General features: G+C 40.5%; 1 protein-coding gene across 1 annotated transcript; it reads left to right on the forward strand.

Annotated features, from left to right (window-relative positions):
* The first annotated feature begins 856 nt into the window (after positions 1 to 856).
* On the forward strand, positions 857 to 3954 carry LOC121314016 (micronuclear linker histone polyprotein-like). The gene is made up of 6 exons (XM_041246778.1): positions 857 to 890; positions 1973 to 2152; positions 2424 to 2530; positions 2575 to 2875; positions 2925 to 3064; positions 3106 to 3954. Exons 1-6 carry the CDS (start codon positions 857 to 859, stop codon positions 3952 to 3954), a joined length of 1611 nt encoding a protein of 536 aa, XP_041102712.1.
* The last annotated feature ends 16203 nt before the right edge of the window (positions 3955 to 20157 follow it).

Below are 20157 nucleotides of genomic sequence, written 5' to 3' on the forward strand. Positions count from 1 at the left end.
GAATATTGTGTGCAGTTCTGGTCACCTCGCTATAAAAAAGATATTGCTGCTCTAGAAAGAGTGCAAAGAAGAGCAACCAGAATTATTCCGGGCTTAAAAGGCATGTCATATGCAGACAGGCTAAAAGAATTGAATCTGTTCAGTCTTGAACAAAGAAGACTACGTGGCAACCTAATTCAAGCATTCAAAATTCTAAAAGGTATTGACAGTGTCGACCCAAGGGACTTTTTCAGCCTGAAAAAAGAAACAAGGACCAGGGGTCACAAATGGAGTTTAGAAAAAGGGGCATTCAGAACAGAAAATAGGAGACACTTTTTTACACAGAGAATTGTGAGGGTCTGGAATCAACTCCCCAGTAATGTTGTTGAAGCTGACACCCTGGAATCCTTCAAGAAGCTGCTTGATGAGATTTTGGGATCAATAAGCTACTAACAACCAAACGAGCAAGATGGGCCGAATGGCCTCCTCTCGTTTATAAACTTTCTTATGTTCTTCTTCTTATGTTCTAAAATCGGTACACTGTAATAATTAATAAAATAAAAGCAGAGGTAGCCACTTTGATCTAATTTCATTAAACCATAGCACACTAGTTCACACTTCACTTTGTGGCATTTCTCCGCTCAGTGTTACTAAAAGTGGGATGAATTTTACTTGCACCAGTTCAAACAAGAACAGAACAACTCAACAAAGCCTCTGATAGGCTAGAGCGAATGTCAGTCTCAGTGATTATTTGAGTGGAGGGAATTCCTGTCAATCAAGTTGATTCAGATAATTCTGTTGATGTAAAAGAAGATACACGTTTTGCATCAAAAGTAAGACTTGATATATTTTTTTTATTATGTTTTTTTTTGCTGATATGGCATACCACCCCATTTTAATTACTGACAGAGGTATTTCTAATTTCAGAACAACAGCCAAGTGATCAGATATATCTAATTGCAGAACAGCAGTCAAGTGATCAGATATATTTAATTCCAAGACCTGCAGGTTAGAAATAGACAGGCCACAAGAACTGACAAGATCTAAAATATGGCCATGTTTAGGTGTAGAAACATCAACACGCTGGATAAGGCCAAAACAGTCCAGCAGATCCAAAAAAATCAGCTGCAAATGTATAAACAGAAGAGTCTACATGAATACTGAAGTCTCCAAGAAGAAGAATTTTGCTGTAGTTTGGGCAGAGTGATGTAAGCAGTTCAGATAAAAACATGGTGAGACTTTTAGGAGGATGATAAACAAGAATACCAAGCAAAGGCTGAGACACTATTAACCTGAAGGCCAGGCATTCATTCAAACGAGCTGAAATCAGGGATAGGTACAATTTTCAAATCGAAATGTAAATGATATAACACAGCTAGACCACCACCACGACCAGTAGTTATAGACTTCTCAATAAACCCAAAACCAGAAGGTGCTAATCATTTAACAAAATGAAAAGGATAAGAGCCTTGTTATTTAAAGATTGTGTATTAAAAAGCAGAAGTCCAGGAGGTTTAGCCGGCATGGGCTGTCTAGATTGTAATGAACTTAAAACTGAAGGACTGCGCAGACAGATAAAATCAACACCACGGCCAACAGAAAATTAACGTCAATCGCAAGACCATGCAGTATTAATAGTAGAACGGGAATCAGAACTAAAGCTTGTATTATAAGTGAGTCCACAACCTGACCATCTGTGCAAATAGGAATGTCTGTGCTGAATTTCAAACTCCTGATAAATACTGCACAGTTCTCTACTAAGGCAGACAGAAAAGGAGGGTTGTAATTGCAATAATTGTGAAGCAGAATACAAAATCACAATAGGGTAAAAAAAAACAAGGTCACTGAAATAATGTGCAATAAACAGTCTAGTCCCAAGCCAAGCCCTAAAATCTCCAACAGTCAGAGAACTGAGCTGCAAGCACCGACCGCAACTCCAGCAAGACCCAAGCGGCAGGCACCACCTGCAACTCCAGCAAGAACTGAGGCACAGGAACCACCTGCAACTCCAGCAAGAACCGAGGCACAGGAACCACCTGCAAATCCAGCAATAACCGAGCCACAGGCACCGACTGCAGCTCCAGCAAGAACCGAGCCACAGGCACCACCTGCAACTCCAGCAAGAACCGAGCCACAGGAACCACCTGCAACTCCAGCAAGAACCGAGCCACAGGCACCGACTGCAGCTCCAGCAAGAACTGAGCCACAGGAACCACCTGCAACTCCAGCAAGAACCGAGCCACAGGCACCGACTGCAGCTCCAGCAAGAACCTAGCCACAGGCACCGACTGCAGCTCCAGCAAGAACCGAGCCACAGACACCGACTGCAGCTCCAGCAAGAACCTAGCCACAGGCACCGACTGCAGCTCCAGCAAGAACCGAGCCACAGGCACCGACTGCAGCTCCAGCAAGAACCGAGCCACAGGAACCACCTGCAACTCCAGCAAGAACCGAGCCACAGGAACCACCTGCAACTCCAGCAAGAACCGAGCCACAGGCACCGACTGCAGCTCCAGCAAGAACCGAGCCACAGGCACCGACTGCAGCTCCAGCAAGAACCGAGCCACAGGAACCACCGACTGCAGCTCCAGCAAGAACCGAGCCACAGGAACCACCTGCAACTCCAGCAAGAACCGAGCCACAGGCACCGACCGCAACTCCAGCAAGAACCGAGCCACAGGCACCGACTGCAACTCCAGCAAGAACCGAGCCACAGGCACCGACTGCAGCTCCAGCAAGAACCGAGCCACAGGAACCACCTGCAACTCCAGCAAGAACCGAGCCACAGGCACCGACTGCAGCTCCAGCAAGAACCGAGCCACAGGCACCGACTGCAACTCCAGCAAGAACCGAGCCACAGGCACCGACTGCAGCTCCAGCAAGAACCGAGCCACAGGCACCGACTGCAGCTCCAGCAAGAACCTAGCCACAGGCACCGACTGCAGCTCCAGCAAGAACCGAGCCACAGGCACCGACCTGCAGCTCCAGCAAGAACCAGGCAGCTGCAGCTCCAGCAAGAACCGAGCCACAGGAACCACCTGCAACTCCAGCAAGAACCGAGCCACAGGAACCACCTGCAGCTCCAGCAAGAACCGAGCCACAGGAACCACCTGCAACTCCAGCAAGAACCGAGCCACAGGCACAGACCGCAACTCCAGCAAGAACCGAGCCACAGGCACCGACTGCAACTCCAGCAAGAACCGAACCACAGGCACCGACTGCAGCTCCAGCAAGAACCGAGCCACAGGAACCACCTGCAACTCCAGCAAGAATCGAGCCACAGGCACCAACCGCCACTCCAGCAAGAACCGAGCCACAGGAACCACCTGCAACTCCAGCAAGAACCGAGCCACAAGCACCGACTGCAGCTCCAGCAAGAACCGAGCCACAGGAACCACCTCCAACTCCAGCAAGAATCGAGCCACAGGAACCACCTGCAGCTCCATCAAGAACCGAGCCACAGGAACCACCTGCAACTCCAGCAAGAACAGAGCCACAGGCACAGACCGCAACTCCAGCAAGAACCGAGCCACAGGCACAGACCGCAACTCCAGCAAGAACCGAGCCACAGGCACCGACCGCAGCTCCAGCAAGAACCGAGCCACAGGCACCGACTGCAGCTCCAGCAAGAACCGAGCCACAGGAACCACCTGCAACTCCAGCAAGAACCAAGCCACAGGCACCGACTGCAGCTCCAGCAAGAACCGAGCCACAGGCACCGACCGCAACTCCAGCAAGAACCGAGCCACAGGAACCACCTGCAGCTCCAGCGAGAACCGAGCCACTGGCACCGACCGCAACTCCAGCAAGAACCGAGTGTCAGGCAGCGACCGCAGCTCCAGCAAGCCGATCCAAGACACTGCAGCAGCAAAGCAGGCAAGGTGCAGGGCCAATCCAGTGATGAGGCCCAAGACCAGAACAGGCAGCAACAACAAGAACAACCAGGGCGAAAGGGCAGACGACAGCACGCAATAGGCATAGAGTGCGATAAGTAGCAGGAACATGAAGCAGGCAGGGATTGCAGCAGTGAATGAGAAGCATGGAGGTCAAACAGTCAGGCAGAAGTAACGCACCCAACAAGGTAAGCGAGGGGCTAGTCTAAACTAATTTGATTGATTAGTCGTTATTTTGTTTTCAACATAAGTGAAGTGCAAGTAAAATAAAAACAATTAGTTAAAAACTAAGATTGTTTGAAAGAAGAGCTAATATTAAAAACTAAGACAAAGGAGTCTAAAATAAAATAAAAACACGGTGGAAAAGTGGCAGCCAAGGTGCACCAGCATATTCTCAGTGGAAATAATATATGTGGCTAGGTTCCTCTATGAATCTTAATGAACACGCTGGGAGGTCAATACACTAATCCTAATCCCATAATCTAGCTACATTAAGTGCACTAATGGCATTTTAACAAATGTCAGTAACAGATGGCCTGTAACTTCAGATGAGCTTACTTGCTTGCTTTTGCTTTGTGTCCTAATGGCTAAATGCACTCTTACAGCCTCCCAAAGATAGTACGTTGGCATTTAAAATAACATAGTTCATCAGGAAACCTTTTCTACTGCAGTTTTTTGCCAGATACATGCTGAGCCAGTAAAGGTTGAGGCTTTTAAAGCTAGCGGTAAGCCATTTTTATATAAATATAGTGTACTCCATAGAGTGCAGTACACTTTGTGGATTGTTTTACAATACATATTCAATGGGGGGGGGGGTTGCACGAGCTCAGGCATAAACGAGTATTCCCATAATGCCTATGTGTTTGTGCATAGTATAGGATATAACAAACCAGTCATAAGTGTATATCTTCATGTTCACTGAGAGTAATTACATTTTAGTTTGAAAATTTAGGGTCTTCCTCAGACATCATCTTTGAATCATCATCTTAAGTGGACAGCACTAAAACCTGGCCAGGTTTTCAGTTCCCATTTTCTCTTTATCTATGTCGTCGTTTCTCTGCAAGTCACATGATTACTGTACATCTATTCTATTGGGGTTTTCGTTTGTGGTTTCTTATAAAAGGTTGTTAGGTTGCGCTAGGAGGGGGAGTTCGTTATATTTTCTTGTGCCAAAGCTGTGCATCTGTGCTGTCTATGGTCTTTGGGAGCATTTGCTATGTTATGAATGGAACAGACACAGGGAGTCCAGATAGGCAATTCGAAACTTATTTTTTCTTGTTCTGTTTTCTAAGTCAGGAAGTTTGTTACTAGCTCCAAGCTGTCGGTTAGCATGTTAGTATCGACCTTGAGGTACTCAAATGAATGCTGGTTTGGGTAGATTGTCATAGCTGAGAAAGAACTCTGGATAAAGGCATATCATATGCAGACAGGCTAAAAGAATTGAATCTGTTCAGTCTTGAACAAAGAAGACTACGTGGCGACCTAATTCAAGCATTCAAAATTCTAAAAGGAATTGACAGTGTCAACCCAAGGGACTTTTTCAGCCTGAAAAAAGAAACAAGGACCAGGGGTCACAAATGGAGATTAGACAAAGGGGCATTCAGAACAGAAAATAGGAGGCACTTTTTTACACAGAGAATTGTGAGGGTCTGGAATCAACTCCCCAGTAATGTTGTTGAAGCTGAAACCCTGGGATCCTTCAAGAAGCTGCTTGATGAGATTTTGGGATCAATAAGCTACTAACAACCAAACGAGCAAGATGGGCCGAATGGCCTCCTCTCGTTTGTAAACTTTCTTATGTTCTTATGTTCTTATGATATCTTTTGGACTGTCTGGACTCTCTCGTTCATCGCTGGATCAGGGAATCTTCAAGCGAGGACCTGGGAGTGGTGACATTGTTTCCATTCATTTTTTTCGCTGAATTGCTTTTTTAATTTATTTGCTAATTTGTTTTGATGCCGTTTTTTCTTATCTGCATTTCTGCTCTGTTCAGAACTTTGATTACTGCTCAATATCGCTGTTTGTCTTGATCAAGACGGAAGTGCTCACTGTCTGTTTGTCTGTATTGTCAGTTTAAATGATTATCTTTCCCTTTTATTTGTTTTTTTGTATTTGTAACTTAAAGATCCCGCATCCCCTTGAGCTGTTGACCCGTCTTTCCCCCTTTATCAAATGTTTTCGGCACTTGGTTCAGGGAGGTAACTTGGCTGAAGGTTGAAGTTGGCTTTTTTTGCTAAAGGTATGTTTGTTACAGTACAGGTGATATTTCATTTATCTATCTATCTATCTATCTATCTATCTATCTATCTATCTATCTATCTATCTATCTATCTGTCTTAAATTCAAAAAAACTATGTTTTAAGTGACAGTAAGAACTGACAAAGCCAAAAAAGATGGGACATTATCAAGTAAGACCACCACTGAGGATTGAAAAGTTCTCTGAACCAGCCTAATGCAGTAGATATCCTTTAGAAGTTTTGAAGACTTGCTGTCCTTTGTGATTAAAACCAAAACAACTGTAGTAATACCTGGTGACTATGTGACATTTGTTTAATCTCTTAATTTTTGTAAGTATTCAAGTGCAATTGTGTACTGTTCTTTATGAACAACATTACACAACTATGTGTAATTTCCAATACAAAGACTACCATTCTGTTACAACCTACATACATGTTCAAGGTGTGTCCATTTCTGGTATACCAACAAAAAACAAACCCCAATATTGACACTATTTTATATCCCATTCCTAAGCCAGACATACATCAAATTTATTTTCCAGCATATTAAACACGAGTATGGCTTTTGAGAACAAAATGAATAAAAATACCTCAAAGGGTTTAAAACAAAGGGTACTGTTAAAAATGTTTGTATGCTTGAAAAACTAAGTACACAAGAAATACATTGTGTCACTTCACGTAACACAGACACCAAGCGTGCCAAATGGAGTCCCGATCGGTTTAGAAACGGCCAGAAAACACACCCCTCAAAATCAGGTTTAAACATGAAACTGTCAGCCACTCTTACTATAGAGCGATAGCTAGACAGACAGACAGACAGACAGACAGACAGACAGATACTTTACTTTTGAAAATACTTTATTAAACAAATTACTTTTCAGTACAGAAAAAAAAACTTATAAAATTACAATATATACATTTTCAGGATTAGTAAATTAATTACATCAGTAGGAGTGATAAATAAAAAATAAATAAATAAATAAATAAATAAATAAATAATAAGCACAGCACTATATAATCATATATACACAGGAAGTTCACCTTCTTCAACAGCACAGAGGACATCTTTCACACACCAAATTTGTTCAGATAATTCTACATTATACGTTGCTTTATAAAAGTTAAAATCCAATTTAACATAACTTAACCCAAGCATTCTAAAAAATAATCACAGGATCATGATTTTAAAAACCATTACCCTTGTTCTTCCTGCTCTTTAAAATAGCTAACTTGGCTTGTCCAAGAATAAAATTGATTAGCTGGACCGTGTACTTTTTCTTTTTACAGTATTTAATACCAAAAATAAAAATTGCTTCTGTGAACTGACAACCCAGCTTAAACAACAAATTCTTTAAAAAAGAAAAAAAGAGGGTTCAGTCTGGTGCAGTTAATAAAATAGTTTCTCTATGCCAGCAGAAGGGGCATATGTCTGTCATCCCTGTTTTAATTATACTCACAAAAGAATTTATAGCAATAATGGTATGTAGGATCATCCACTGTAGATCCCCTGACCTTTTTGGCAATCTAGCTTCTACAGTGTTCCCCATGCCGGTTCTATGTCCTCCTCTACTCCTAACCTCTCCCTCCAATAGGTGTCTGGCAGACTGTGCAACTGCTTCTGATGACGGACCTCCACACAGGCCACATAGAGCTGTCTTCCTTGTAAGGTGGACAGAGGGACCTCACTCAAAGTGGAAATCTTAAAAAGCTGTCCTGATTGATCAGATACATGACCAACTGCCGGGACACCAATAAAGAAGGGAATATGGGGTCCGGTTGTGGGACTCTTGTTTCTGTAAAAAGTTGAACCAACAGCTCCAGCCCCTCTCTGGGCAAAGCAGTATAGACCCGAGCAATAAACTGCTCAATAATTCGAACAGACCGCAGTTTTAAAACCAAGGCTAAAGACTCAGGACTCATCCACCTGTACTTATTAAAATCAATAAGATGTCTTAATTTAATCACCCCCTCCTCTGACCAAAATCTCAGTGAAACTGGAAGACTGGGCTAGTTCAGTGTCTAAAAAGGGGTTGAAAACTAAAGGTTCTTCCAAAACCCAAAATAAACTAATGTCATTTAGAGTCCTGTCAGTTACTTTTAAAAACACCAGGCCTTCAGGAGACTCATAATATTCTGGCAGATTAGACACAGTGATTTTACTCAAGTTGAGTAAAACACATTTCTATCTAGCCCCAGCCCACCTACATAATTAAAGAAAATAAATGCAAGCTGTCGCCAAGGGAGATTCTCAGGAGAAAAAAGCAGTTTCTGCAGTGTTTGCAGCCTAAATGCTACGATCCTGCTGGAGAGATCCATCAGTCCCTGACCTCTGTCAGCTAGTTGCAAATAGAGTACACTCTTCCTCAGCCAGTGGACTCCATCCCAGAAAAAGTCCAGCATATGATTTTTGCAGATGACATTTTTTCAAAAATTCTTTGACAGTTGTTCAAATTATCTACATCTGTCTGATCTGTAATGATGACAGTAATGTCGTCTGCATAGGCAGTATCTTTCATTGTTTCAATAGGACACTGAGGAATGCTCAGCCCAGTAAGGACCCTCCTTAGTTGACGGGTTCTATAGCTAATGCATACAGCATCCCTGACATTGATACCTCTCTGAACTGGAAATGGATCTTAAACCACCATTGATTTTCAGCACACTAGAAATGTCACACTATAACAGCTGAATTTTTTCTACGAACCACCCCCAAATCCAAAAGCTTTAAGAGCCTTCCACAAGTACAGGTGATCTACCCTGTCAAACGCTTTCTCCTGGTTGAGAGACACTATGCCTGTGTTGAAACCAAAGAGCTTAGAAGCTGCCAAAATATCTTGAATCAAAAAATGTTATCAAATATGGATCTGCTGGGAACACAATAGGTCTGGTCACTATGCACCACCTTTCCTATAACAGTCCGCAGGTGACTGACTAGGGCTTTGGAGAACAGTTTATAATCAGCACAGAGTAACGATACAGGTCTCCTGTTTTTTTAAGTCACAGAGGTCCCCTTTCTTAGGTAGGAGGGTGATGACAGCTCTCCTGCAACTCAGAGGCAACTGTTTCTCCTTCACACACTCCTCCAATAGCTCTCACAAGTCCACTCTCAGCACACACCAAAATTTTTTATAGAACTCTCCTGGGAGACCATCAATTCCAGGTGCTTTTCCATTGTTTAACCCTTGAAGTTCATCAAAGAGTTCCTGTGCTGTCAGAAGACTTTCTAAACCTCTGGATTCCTCTTCAGGAAGACAAGGGAGATTGTAAAGGAACCGCTAGGACTCCTCAATTTCCTCTCCAGCCTCCACTATGAACTGTCTTTATAAAAATCCATTGCCCACCTCCAGATCTCCACAGGCTCCCTCAGTTCTTGCCCTGATGCTGTCCTTAAGCAGTGGATCAACTTACTCTGTGCCTGTTTTTCTCCAGCCCAAAAAAGTACTCAATGGGTACATCCATCTCCATCAAACTCTGGAAGCATGACCTTACTAGCGCCCCCTGCACCTTTGTGTCCACCTGATATGCTAACCCCTTTTTTTAACTTTCAAGCTCTTAATTAACCTGTCACTAGAGCTGGACTCCAGGGCTCGCTGCAGCTCAAGGATGTCCTCCTCCAGCTCTTGCATGGCCTCACTCTGTGACATTTCTAATATACTGCTGACAAAAACATCAGATCTGCACTTTATCCACATTCCACCATTGCCGAAGTGAAGGGAAAGCAGTTTTCTGTGTTCTCCACCTCTGCCAGGAAAAAGAAAAACCTTTTTAAATGGTCCATTATTAACTAAAATGGTATTAAAATGCCAGTGGGAGCTTTACGCTTTCCCAAAGGAGATTAGTACGCTATAGGCAACTAAACTGTGATCAGACAAACCACTGGGAGTGATAACACAGACCTTAAAAATTTACAAATGATGTTTAAAACTGTAAAAACAGTCTAATCTAGCTAAAGAAATGTCAGTTTCTACAGCCATTAATATTTAAGCTACCAATTTAAACTGGCTCATTGAAAAATTGGAAAAAGAAAAACACTGATACAGAAAAACAAACAAGCAGACAGAAAGAAAAAAATTACTATCAGAGCCCCACTAACAGCAGCTGTTTCAATGCTACCATTACTGTGGGAACCCGACTGCGACTTAGCATTTTCTGCAGCCTGATCCTCAACACCCCCGCTGTTTTTAACACCTCTACCCCGAGGCTGATTTGGGCCTGCTGTATTGCCCACTTCTTGCCCCTTGTCCTCCTCACTTTCTTTCCATTGTGTCCTTCGCTCCCACATTTGAAACACTTCATTGAGTTGGACGATGCAAAACTGATATAGTCAGTCCCATCAATTCTAAATTTCAGAGTGATGTTTAAATCTTTTTTGATGTTATTTAAAATCATGTATACTTGCCTCCTGAATGAAATGGCATGTTTCAAATGTAGGGATTTACAGTGGAATTCTTTTAATCCCCGATATTATTTGCCCATACTTAGCCAGTTCCCTTTCAATGGGTTCATTTTTAAGAAAAGGATGGGGGTTTGATAAAGTTATTTTCCTGGCTGGGAGTGCTACGGAGTTGCAGGGTGAAGAGTGTTGTTTAACACAACTCCTGTTCCACTACCTTAGAAACTAAGTCTGTAGTGCGTAAGAAAACAACAATCGATCCGCTCATTCTAGATGTTCTCACAACCAACAACTCCTACTGCAAGAACACAATTCTCGAGAGGAATGAATTCCTCTGGAGATATTTTAACCACCATGCTGGCCGATATTACTGACAAAAGTTATCTCAGATCTTAACACACAAATTACAAAACACTAACAAAGACAAAAAAAACATCCACAAAACAAAGTAATTGAAAAAAAAAAAAGTGATCCACCTTTCAGCAGCGCTCATGCATGCACACCTGAGAGGACAAAGAACACCAGATCACCTAAAAGAAGGGTTGTGTTACTTTTTTTTTTCAAGAAATAAAGTGTTATAGAACGCTTGCAAGCTTTACAAGAAAGGCATTAGGTTATCTTTGCTGTGCCCCGTGTTGTCTGTATCAACCCGTCAAATGTTTTAAAATATTGTTTACTCTTTTAAAATTTGTAACCACAGATCGTGGGTCATAAATCAACTGGGCAGTACACTTCTAAAGATTTAACTGGGAACCTAGGATGTGTGAATTTAAAAATCGGGATATGTTGAATTTGTTTTGCTGTGATATGGACAACAGTGTATACAGCAAAGGTAAAGTCATGTGTTTAATGTAAATACTGAATCATGGCAAGGGACTCTGTAACATTTTAATAACTATTAATAGTACAGCTATGGACTTTCAGCAAAGCACATTTTTGGAGCTTCGATAGGAAAGCATTAGAGAACAAAACATACATTTGCGATGGGTACCTGTCATATTTTGAAAGAGGTATCTTTAAGAATCTAATTTAACTGTGACAGCTTAATGTACATGTTGTGTAGGTATGTCAAACCATCATCTCATAAGGACATTAATTACTAATTCATCTGGAAAACAGGTCAAGATTAAGTGCCTCTCATTGTGAAACACAGTGAACACAAACTACACATAAAGAAACAGCAGCTATCAAATACATTTTAACCCAAGATAGGGAATAATAATAAAAAAAGGTTTGTCATATTGCACAATACTGTTACCCCCATGTTTTCTGTTCTACAGTCCACTGACCAACAACTGAAACATGACCAGGGGGTGAACTATGCATCACAGCTGCTGCTGCAGTGTCACTGACAACAGGACCTCGGTTTGACGTCCATCTGCAGGACAGAGCACAAGGAGGTTAAGTGACTTGCTCAGGGTCTCACACAGTGAGTCAGTGGCTGAGTCGGGATTGAACTGGGAACCTCCTGATAACAAACCCCTTTATTTAACTACTGAGCCTATGATTATAATTGTTTTTAGAAGTGCTTAAATGTATTCAGTCTATGTATTTAATTGTATTTAGATGTCTAGCGGATCAGTGGTAGTACCATCATTTTCATGGCAGATAATGATCCGTTGCCATATTTGGTGTGACACCTTCATTACCATGGACTGGGTGACGAGGCGAAATGCCTCTCTGACAGCATTGTAACATTCAATGCACCTGCAACACAAAATACAAATGAACTGTAGGAAAAATATGGGGGTAACACTGTGGACACCCTGTACTTGCAAATGGACTGGGGTTACAGTTGTGACTGGAACTCTAATTCAGCAAACAGTCAGATAATTAGGACAGCACATTACTATTATAAGGTAGCTAATGTTTTTACAATCCTTGACTGAATTTCTGTTCATTTCTAAGACTTCCTTTTGACACGTGTAAAACATTGCTGTCTTTCTGTTCTTTAGCTGATACCAGCCAGCGATTCATACTTTTGTAACCTCAGCCATGGGAAGTATTTGTTTGCTTGTCTTCCAGATGCTTTGAATAAAGGCAATTTGGCTCTGGGTCATGGTTGAAATGACAACCGACATAACTTACTGTACTACTGCCCTGGCGTCTCCTCATAGTGAAGGCAGCTCAACCATGAAATAATAACAGTTTAACAGCTAATCATAATCTTGACATTAAAGCAAGATATATCCATCTGTATGAAACTTTGCATGTTTAAACTTTAGTTTCACTTTTCAACAAACTGTGCCTGTTACTGGATTCATTTTGTGTGTTTTTTTATAGAATAATGTTCAGCTATATACTGCACAGCAGTTTCAGAAACTCATGCCTTTTTATTAATCAGGAGACAAAATTATTCATTATTTAATACTTAATTGATAGAATTATAAATTCCAGCATGACAAATGTAAGTGCCTTTTTCACCACAAGCCTCGCCATGCATTATTCATATCATAGTATTCAGGGCAACATGGAACCATTTAAAGCTGCCTTCACAATGCCACCATAAGCTGTAAATTAGCACTTGCAAATCATTATGGCATACATTTAGGCCAATTAGCTTTAAATTTACTAAAAGCTCTCTGTACTAACATATACAAAAGTGTTTTCTTTGTTACTCTATTCTATGGTGATCATTTTGCAAATAGTTATTCTTATCATAAGTAAGGAAAATATTATAATTACCGAGGATCCTAGTTTTCTGCAATAAAAAAAAAGAAATTCTCCAATAAAAAACTACAAAGACCTGCGTTTTTCCACAATTAAAATAAAAGGCTAAAATTGAGTCGCCCCCCCCCCCCCCCATCACATTATTAAATATGCCAACAGTACTATGGAATAACAGTTTAACACAGGAAGCATTTATTGGTACACTTTTAAATTCTAAGGAAGTTATCAGCGCCATCAATCAATAATATAAATAAACTTACCATTTTACTTTAAACATTACACATACTTCTGTGTAGTAATAATACAAACCAGAAAAGTATTCATATTAGTTTATAAAACTCCTTGACCTGATCGTTAGGGGTGATCTTTATCATCTTCAGCATCTTTAAACATCTTGAAACAACGCACTGGACTCTGAAGTAAACTGCAGCTACGTCTCAACATGAATGTGGCAGCGCTCCTCGTTTAATCTTCACCTCTGGACACCAGAAACAGTTTTATTGAACAAGTATGTTTACGTAAAATTAAATCAAAATTGCCTGTGTTAATGATTATATATGAGAAATGGATTGACTTGGTTATAAAAAGACTCAATTGTAAAAGTAAAAATTCTCCGATAACATAGTGTTAGAATCCCTAATAATAAATAACACAGAAATAAGTCTGTAAGTCTCTCCTCTTTGTCTAAAAGTTTTGCATCACCTTAAATTTCAGATTGAGACTTTATGAAGCAAAATTAGCTAATTCTATAGGGTGGCCAGAGCTGTACTTTGTAAAGAATGATGAGATCAATCAAAGAATTCAACACATCTGCAAGACATCCTATGTATCATTTGAGTGTTATTTGGGGAGTTTATTGTGATGGAGAGATGCTTGTGTATGAAAAAAGAAAATATTATTTTTCAATCATAGGCTAAAATGCTAAAATACATGGCCTGTTAAACAGCACACACTTTGCCATTAAAAATGTGTCTTCTTTAAAGCTTATTATCTCCTTTTTACTCCTTTCCTTTGTGGGGGTATTATTGTTTTACTGCTGGTCGATGGTTGTATCCTGAAATTGAGAAATAAGGAATTAAATTAAATGGGACATTGAGAACTGTATTGTTTTTTATTTTGGGACTCTATTTTGTTGTCTACATTACTAAATCCTTTGGCTTAGCAGGAACTGGATTTCTCGTTGGGTCTTTGACAACAATAACTAGAGAGTTACAGCGGTGGGTGGATTGTATTGCTCAAGACTGGGGAATTGTCTGCCAGCCCTGAGTTTTAGTGTGGAACAGGGTAGATACCTAAGGAGAGAGAAGTGGGTGTTCAGACAAGAAGTCTTTTGACCAGCCTGCTGGAACTATTTACCGATTACAGCCATCTGATCCTGTGTCTGCTTGGAACGAGTTGCGAGGTGATTGATTAGCGACAACTGTGATCTCCTGACGGAATACTTGCCCTGTGCTGAGCCAGCCTTTTGTGTGTTAAGTAAGGCTTCTTCAGCTGTGATCAGCGGCAGTGATCAGGGAGATATAAATGGGTTAAAGCCAGTGAAAAGGGAGGTGACTCAGCCTAACTGGAAGTGTGTGTGAAATAATGAGTAACCCACTGTGGCAAAGTGGTTAGTAAGGGGAACAGGTGTAGCGGTGATGCGGTGCAGGAGTGATGAATAGACAACGGTAATTCAGCGAACAAGTGTTTACTTGTGCTGTTTCCAGGTCTGGCGACTGTCAAATAATAAATCCCCGGCACTACACAACAATGTGTAAAGCGCGGGGATGGTGAAGAACACAATACAGTTTCAAACAGAAACAAAGGCACGGTCACCAGTCCTGGGTGATATTCAAACGTGCAGGTGCTCTGTGCAGTGATGCTCCGGATAGTGCTTTACGTGGCGACAGCTCCGGAGGTGTGCTTTAACTGTCTAGTGGTGCGAAAAAGACAGACAATTATAAACAAACAAACAAAGACAACACACAACACGTATTTTCACTCTGAGAGCTCCTCTCTCAGTCCTTCTCTCCTCACGTTACCCAAACGAAGGAAAAGGTCAGCGTTACCCTGGCCCCTATATGTAATCCCACATGATATCTAAGTAAACGGTTGCAGCTGCCTTATTACTTGCAGCTGCCTCTCATTTACCTTTCAAATCAATACGGTCTTACAACAGAGTCTCACTTCTTTCCAGGCTGACCCACTTCCCTGACCCGGAAACGAACTGTCAGGCCAGCCCTTCCAGATTCTTCTCCTCTCATTCTTTAGCGCCCTCACAGGTCAGGAGGAAGATTCATCACCAGAACTCATATTTCTGTCACACCCACTTACCTGTGTATGTACGGGACTCTGAAGGTCTTTACTGATTTGCCCTCTCCCAGGTTTCCTGGGATCTCCCACTCCAGCTTCGGTTCAGACGCTAGATGAGACCTTCATCCTCGGTGACATTACTCAATGACTCCGCCCTCTGATGACAACCATACCAGAAGCATTAATAGACATATCTACATTTATGACACTATGATCTCAATTTTACCAGTTAAGCAGAGACTTTTGTGAAGGTTGTTGTTTTAAATAGTATTTAAAAAAAAAAACTTTTAGTATATATTTGCTCCTCGAGTATTCTACACTTGTTTTTGCCTTGGTAACCTAATAAAAATGGTAACTTTGATTATACTTCTCTGTGTTTGTGTTGTGGTGGATCCTGGGAATCTAAAGAACTTGTTAAGGGAAGGAAATATCTGGTTAGTGCTAGGAGGACCTTGTCCTCCAAAATAAAAACAATGTGGCATGGTCGGTCACGAATATATTCCGACACAAACTCTATACAAGAGACCTGCATTAATCATATCAGCCCCTTATACATGTGTTTTTTTGTAATATGTATTACTGTATATTATATTCATTTCACTACAAGGAAAGCTGCATTTTCCCCATATGTGATATTGACTACCAATCAACATTAGTTACTTTGGCAACTTTTTCTTTCTTCCGGGGCTCTTATATCCTTACAGCCATGCAATCAAGCCAACTCATATGTCTATCTGCAATCATTGTTTTTACTTTTTCTGTAGCTGTTTTATATAAAATGCATTTCGATTTCACTTCCTGATTTTCACTGCTCATTTCCATAGAAGTGCATCTCTGCGCGTAGGGAATTGTGGGATCACAGTCCTGGGTAAGATATAACCTCTGATTAAACACACCAAACAACATGAACAAGAAAAATGTGAAAACGAGAAAAAGCCATTCGGTCCATCATGGCTCGTCCCTTTTTAGAAAATGTCTTTAAACCACATGGTTTGCAGGTATCGTCCAGCCTTTGCTTTACATTAAATTTAATGAGCTGGATGCCAGTTAATTACAGTATGTTACTAATGAGTAGAATTTGCTAGTTTTGCAAATTTCTGTAAACACTGTCAACCCAAAACCCCTGTATGCGGTTCATCTAGAGAGCAAACTCTGTAATCAAGAGGCAAATATGTGTCTTATGCTGATGTCAGATATTTTCCAAATGTCATGTCATTACAAAATAATATAACAAAACCTTAATGCCTTTAGCTTCCAATGTACTAAGCTCTATTCAGGCATAAATACATTTGGGTTCAGTAATGGAGTGCTTCAAATTATTATTGTCCTGCTTGGGTAGCCAAGGCATTGCAAAACTAAGTGCTCTCATTGGTTGTTCGTGATCACATGCTGAACTTTGCACTTCCACACGGTTGGAACTTTTGTTTGGACTCATCACATTGTTAAAACTTAAATGAACTGCATACAGATCAAAGCACATTTGGGTCGACAGCTTTTACAGATGATTAAGAGCTACAGAGGCCACTTACATATTCCGTTTTTTTCATAATTATACATTATTCTAACACGGTCAGAAAATAAACAGAATCAGCCACATTTAAAAATGTTAATTCATTTTTAAACATGTTTAGCTTTCTGTCTCGACAGACGATCTACTCAGCCATGGCAGGCGTGCCCTTGAGCCACCAATCAGCAGGGATGAGTTTCACCCTAACAACAAATGAAAAAACTGAACAAAAAACAACTTGCTGCAGATTTTTAAAGTCGGTGCATAAAGTATTCAAGTAAACAACAGTACAGTAATTGCAGACATCAGTTTGCATTAAAATGCAGGAAACAGTTTTGTTTGTATTGGCTATGAGTGACTCCCAGCAAGTAAGCAGGCCTGACTACCCCTGTGAGTTCAACTCATGCGCTGAGTCTGAGAGTCTGGAGGACTGGTGAACACACAAATATTGTAGAGAAACAATCATTTTATTAATCTATATAAAACATGTAGGTAAGCAGTTGTGTTCTTTACAGAAAAACAATATATTCAAGCTGCAGTATAAAAAATAAATTATTATAATTTAGCAGACACCTTTATCCAAGGCTAATTACAGAGACTATGCATCAGCTGCTGGGTCACTTACAATGTGCCATGAAAAGTTGTGCTCAGGGTTGAATGCTGCTCCTGGGTGCTCACTCCTCTCCTATAAAACACAAAAACACACAATACAGGCTCCGGCCGTATGTTTACGTTTTCTGTGCAAGGGGTTGTACTCACGCAAATGCATCCCCTTTGTACTGCCAAACTCCTCCCTGCAATCAGCCTGTTGCCATGGTTCCTCCAATCGCTGCCTGGCCCGTATCTGATTGCAATGGAGTTGTTTAGAGTACTCACTGTTACACACTTTCCCCAAGATGGCCGACTTCCGGTTTCTGCCCACAGTTGACAATGAACTTCTTTTGTCAACATGGAAATATACCAGGGAACGCATTTATCTGACGTCTGTATCATTTATATTAAACATCACATGCAAAATAAGGCAGGAATTGAACTTAACTAGTCGTGCTTTCACTCCAACTACCTAACCTCTTTCAACAGACTAGGCTACTATTTACATTACCCTATCCAAACGGCAATACGACATTAAGTGAAAAAATAAGTGATATCTGAAACAAAAAACACATTATAAATGTGAAAAAATGCCAAGTTATCAAAAGCGCCCAGCCACTTAAAGTGGAGATATCAAAAACACAAGCCAAGTTTCAAGAAAGCATTGTGCCAAACTTGCCCAGTACAAAGCAAATAGGCACAACTGTAAAACCCAGGGGGGTCAAGGTTTCTTCTAACTTAGCTTGTGTTTTTGATCAAAGCACTAACTAACTTAGCTTGTGTTTTTCAGGCACAAGCCAAGTTACTTGAAACAATTGGGGAACTTGACAGCTACTTTTGACTATATGCATTTTTGTTATTTTAAATGTACGTTGCCCTGATGTGCCCCCTCAATTTGCAATAAGTTCTTATATTTTTGGGAAGAAGGTGTTGTTTAGACTTTGATGAATTAAAATAATTTGTTTGGCAAGGGCTACGCATCTACTGGCAGTCATATGTTGTTGATTAACCACACATAATGGGTTGACAGCATGTGAGGTGAAGTAATTTCATACCAATCACTATTCATTATTTAATATCATTGTGACACAGTGCCTTGTCAGTCTCAGGTGACCCTGGAGAAATAGCGAGGGCGACTGTGAGAAATCAGCTTACTTTTTAACTCCTGGATACTGGCAGAGCACAGCAATAACAACAACATATTTGCATAGAAATTGTATCATTCTTTCAGTTACAATTAACACATTCTTTGCTGCATTGTGGATCGTGAGTGGGTACACTAATGAAGGATATGTCTCATACGGTACATGATATTCAACACACTATTGTGTTGAGTTTTCTTAGTTTTGTCTTTTGCATCAATTAAAATGATGTTTTATTGCCTTTATTTGGCTGTGTTCTTGGCATAATGGTGTATAAACAATGGCAAAAATCATGAATAAAGAAATTTAAAGAAAGCACGACTAAATGTGCTGAATTACATGGTCATGTTTCCCAGGGCATCTTCTTACCTAAAATGGATCCATTCTATAGGAAATGATGATGATGGAGGACCTAATCCATCCCTGTCTGAGGACACGTACTATAATCAAAGAGATAAGGTCAACTTTAAATGTCAAAAATGTTTACCCTTTTCATACAGAGACAAATTGGCCTGAATTTATTAGCAACCTGCTGAGTTTCCATTGAAGAAAACAATAGTTTTAACCTTTTTGCCCCAGGCTGCCAGCTGAAATGTAATTGAGTATGTTAAAAAGACATTTTATCAGTCAAAATTTTTCTTAAATTTTGAGTTTGTATTTTAATTCATCTGTGTGTACTTGAATGCTATAACTTTCACAGTTGCTTCTACAAAGCTTTCTATCACAAGAGTTTAAAATCAGAAGGCCCATCAGAGACCGGTTACATGACTCTAAAAGCAAATTATCCAACAATTATTCTACACAAATTTCAACTCAAAACAAACTATGTTAACTGGATAAATATACTGTGGGCTGCATGTGCTTACAGGAAGAGGAGAAAGAAAGGCATTGTAAAGAACACAGTGATGTTCTTTGGAAAGTAACAATAACAGCTATTTTTATCATTTTGATTTAATCCAGGGCTAGATCAAGGTTAGGACTGAGGCTAGGGTTTGGATAATAAAATAAAATAAAATGAGTTTTGTTACAATAGTAAATGAACCCTTTGCTGCCTAGTGTCCAATATATTTGACATTGAGAAAATAGATATTAAATACATGTGTGAACATACCCAGGGTAGTAAAGGGTTAACACTGGTAAAACAGATGTCTGGCTGTCCGATTAATATAAGCTGTTAAGAACAGAGTTAAAAATATTTAAGTTTTGTACATCAGTATTTTCAACAGCCTAAAAAGCTGTGTTGTAATGCCTTATAGTCTGCCTTCAGAGAGGAATAATACATTTGTAGTGCACTGACCTTAGTTTCCACCAATGCAACGGCAATGTGCTGGTTCATTCTTTATATAATAAAGAATGACTTTTTAACAAAGTGCGGCCAACTACAGGTCAATTTATTATCCACTATACAAGTGTTAAACTACCCTGAATCGATACTGCAGGGGATAGCAAGAGT

Source organism: Polyodon spathula, chromosome 4 (genome assembly GCF_017654505.1).
Source record: "Polyodon spathula isolate WHYD16114869_AA chromosome 4, ASM1765450v1, whole genome shotgun sequence".
Taxonomy (NCBI): Eukaryota; Metazoa; Chordata; class Actinopteri; order Acipenseriformes; family Polyodontidae; genus Polyodon; species Polyodon spathula.

What these genes read in the sequence shown, in the direction of transcription:
- LOC121314016 (XM_041246778.1), top strand. Translation starts at nt 857, where the DNA reads ATGGCATACCACCCCATTTTAATTACTGACAGAG. An exon ending in CAGCAAGAACCGAGCCACAG is followed by an intron (nt 2,153 to 2,423) that starts GCACCGACTGCA and finishes CTGCAACTCCAG; the next exon opens with CAAGAACCGAGCCACAGGAA. An exon ending in CAGCAAGAACCGAGCCACAG is followed by an intron (nt 2,876 to 2,924) that starts GCACCGACTGCA and finishes CACCGACTGCAG; the next exon opens with CTCCAGCAAGAACCGAGCCA.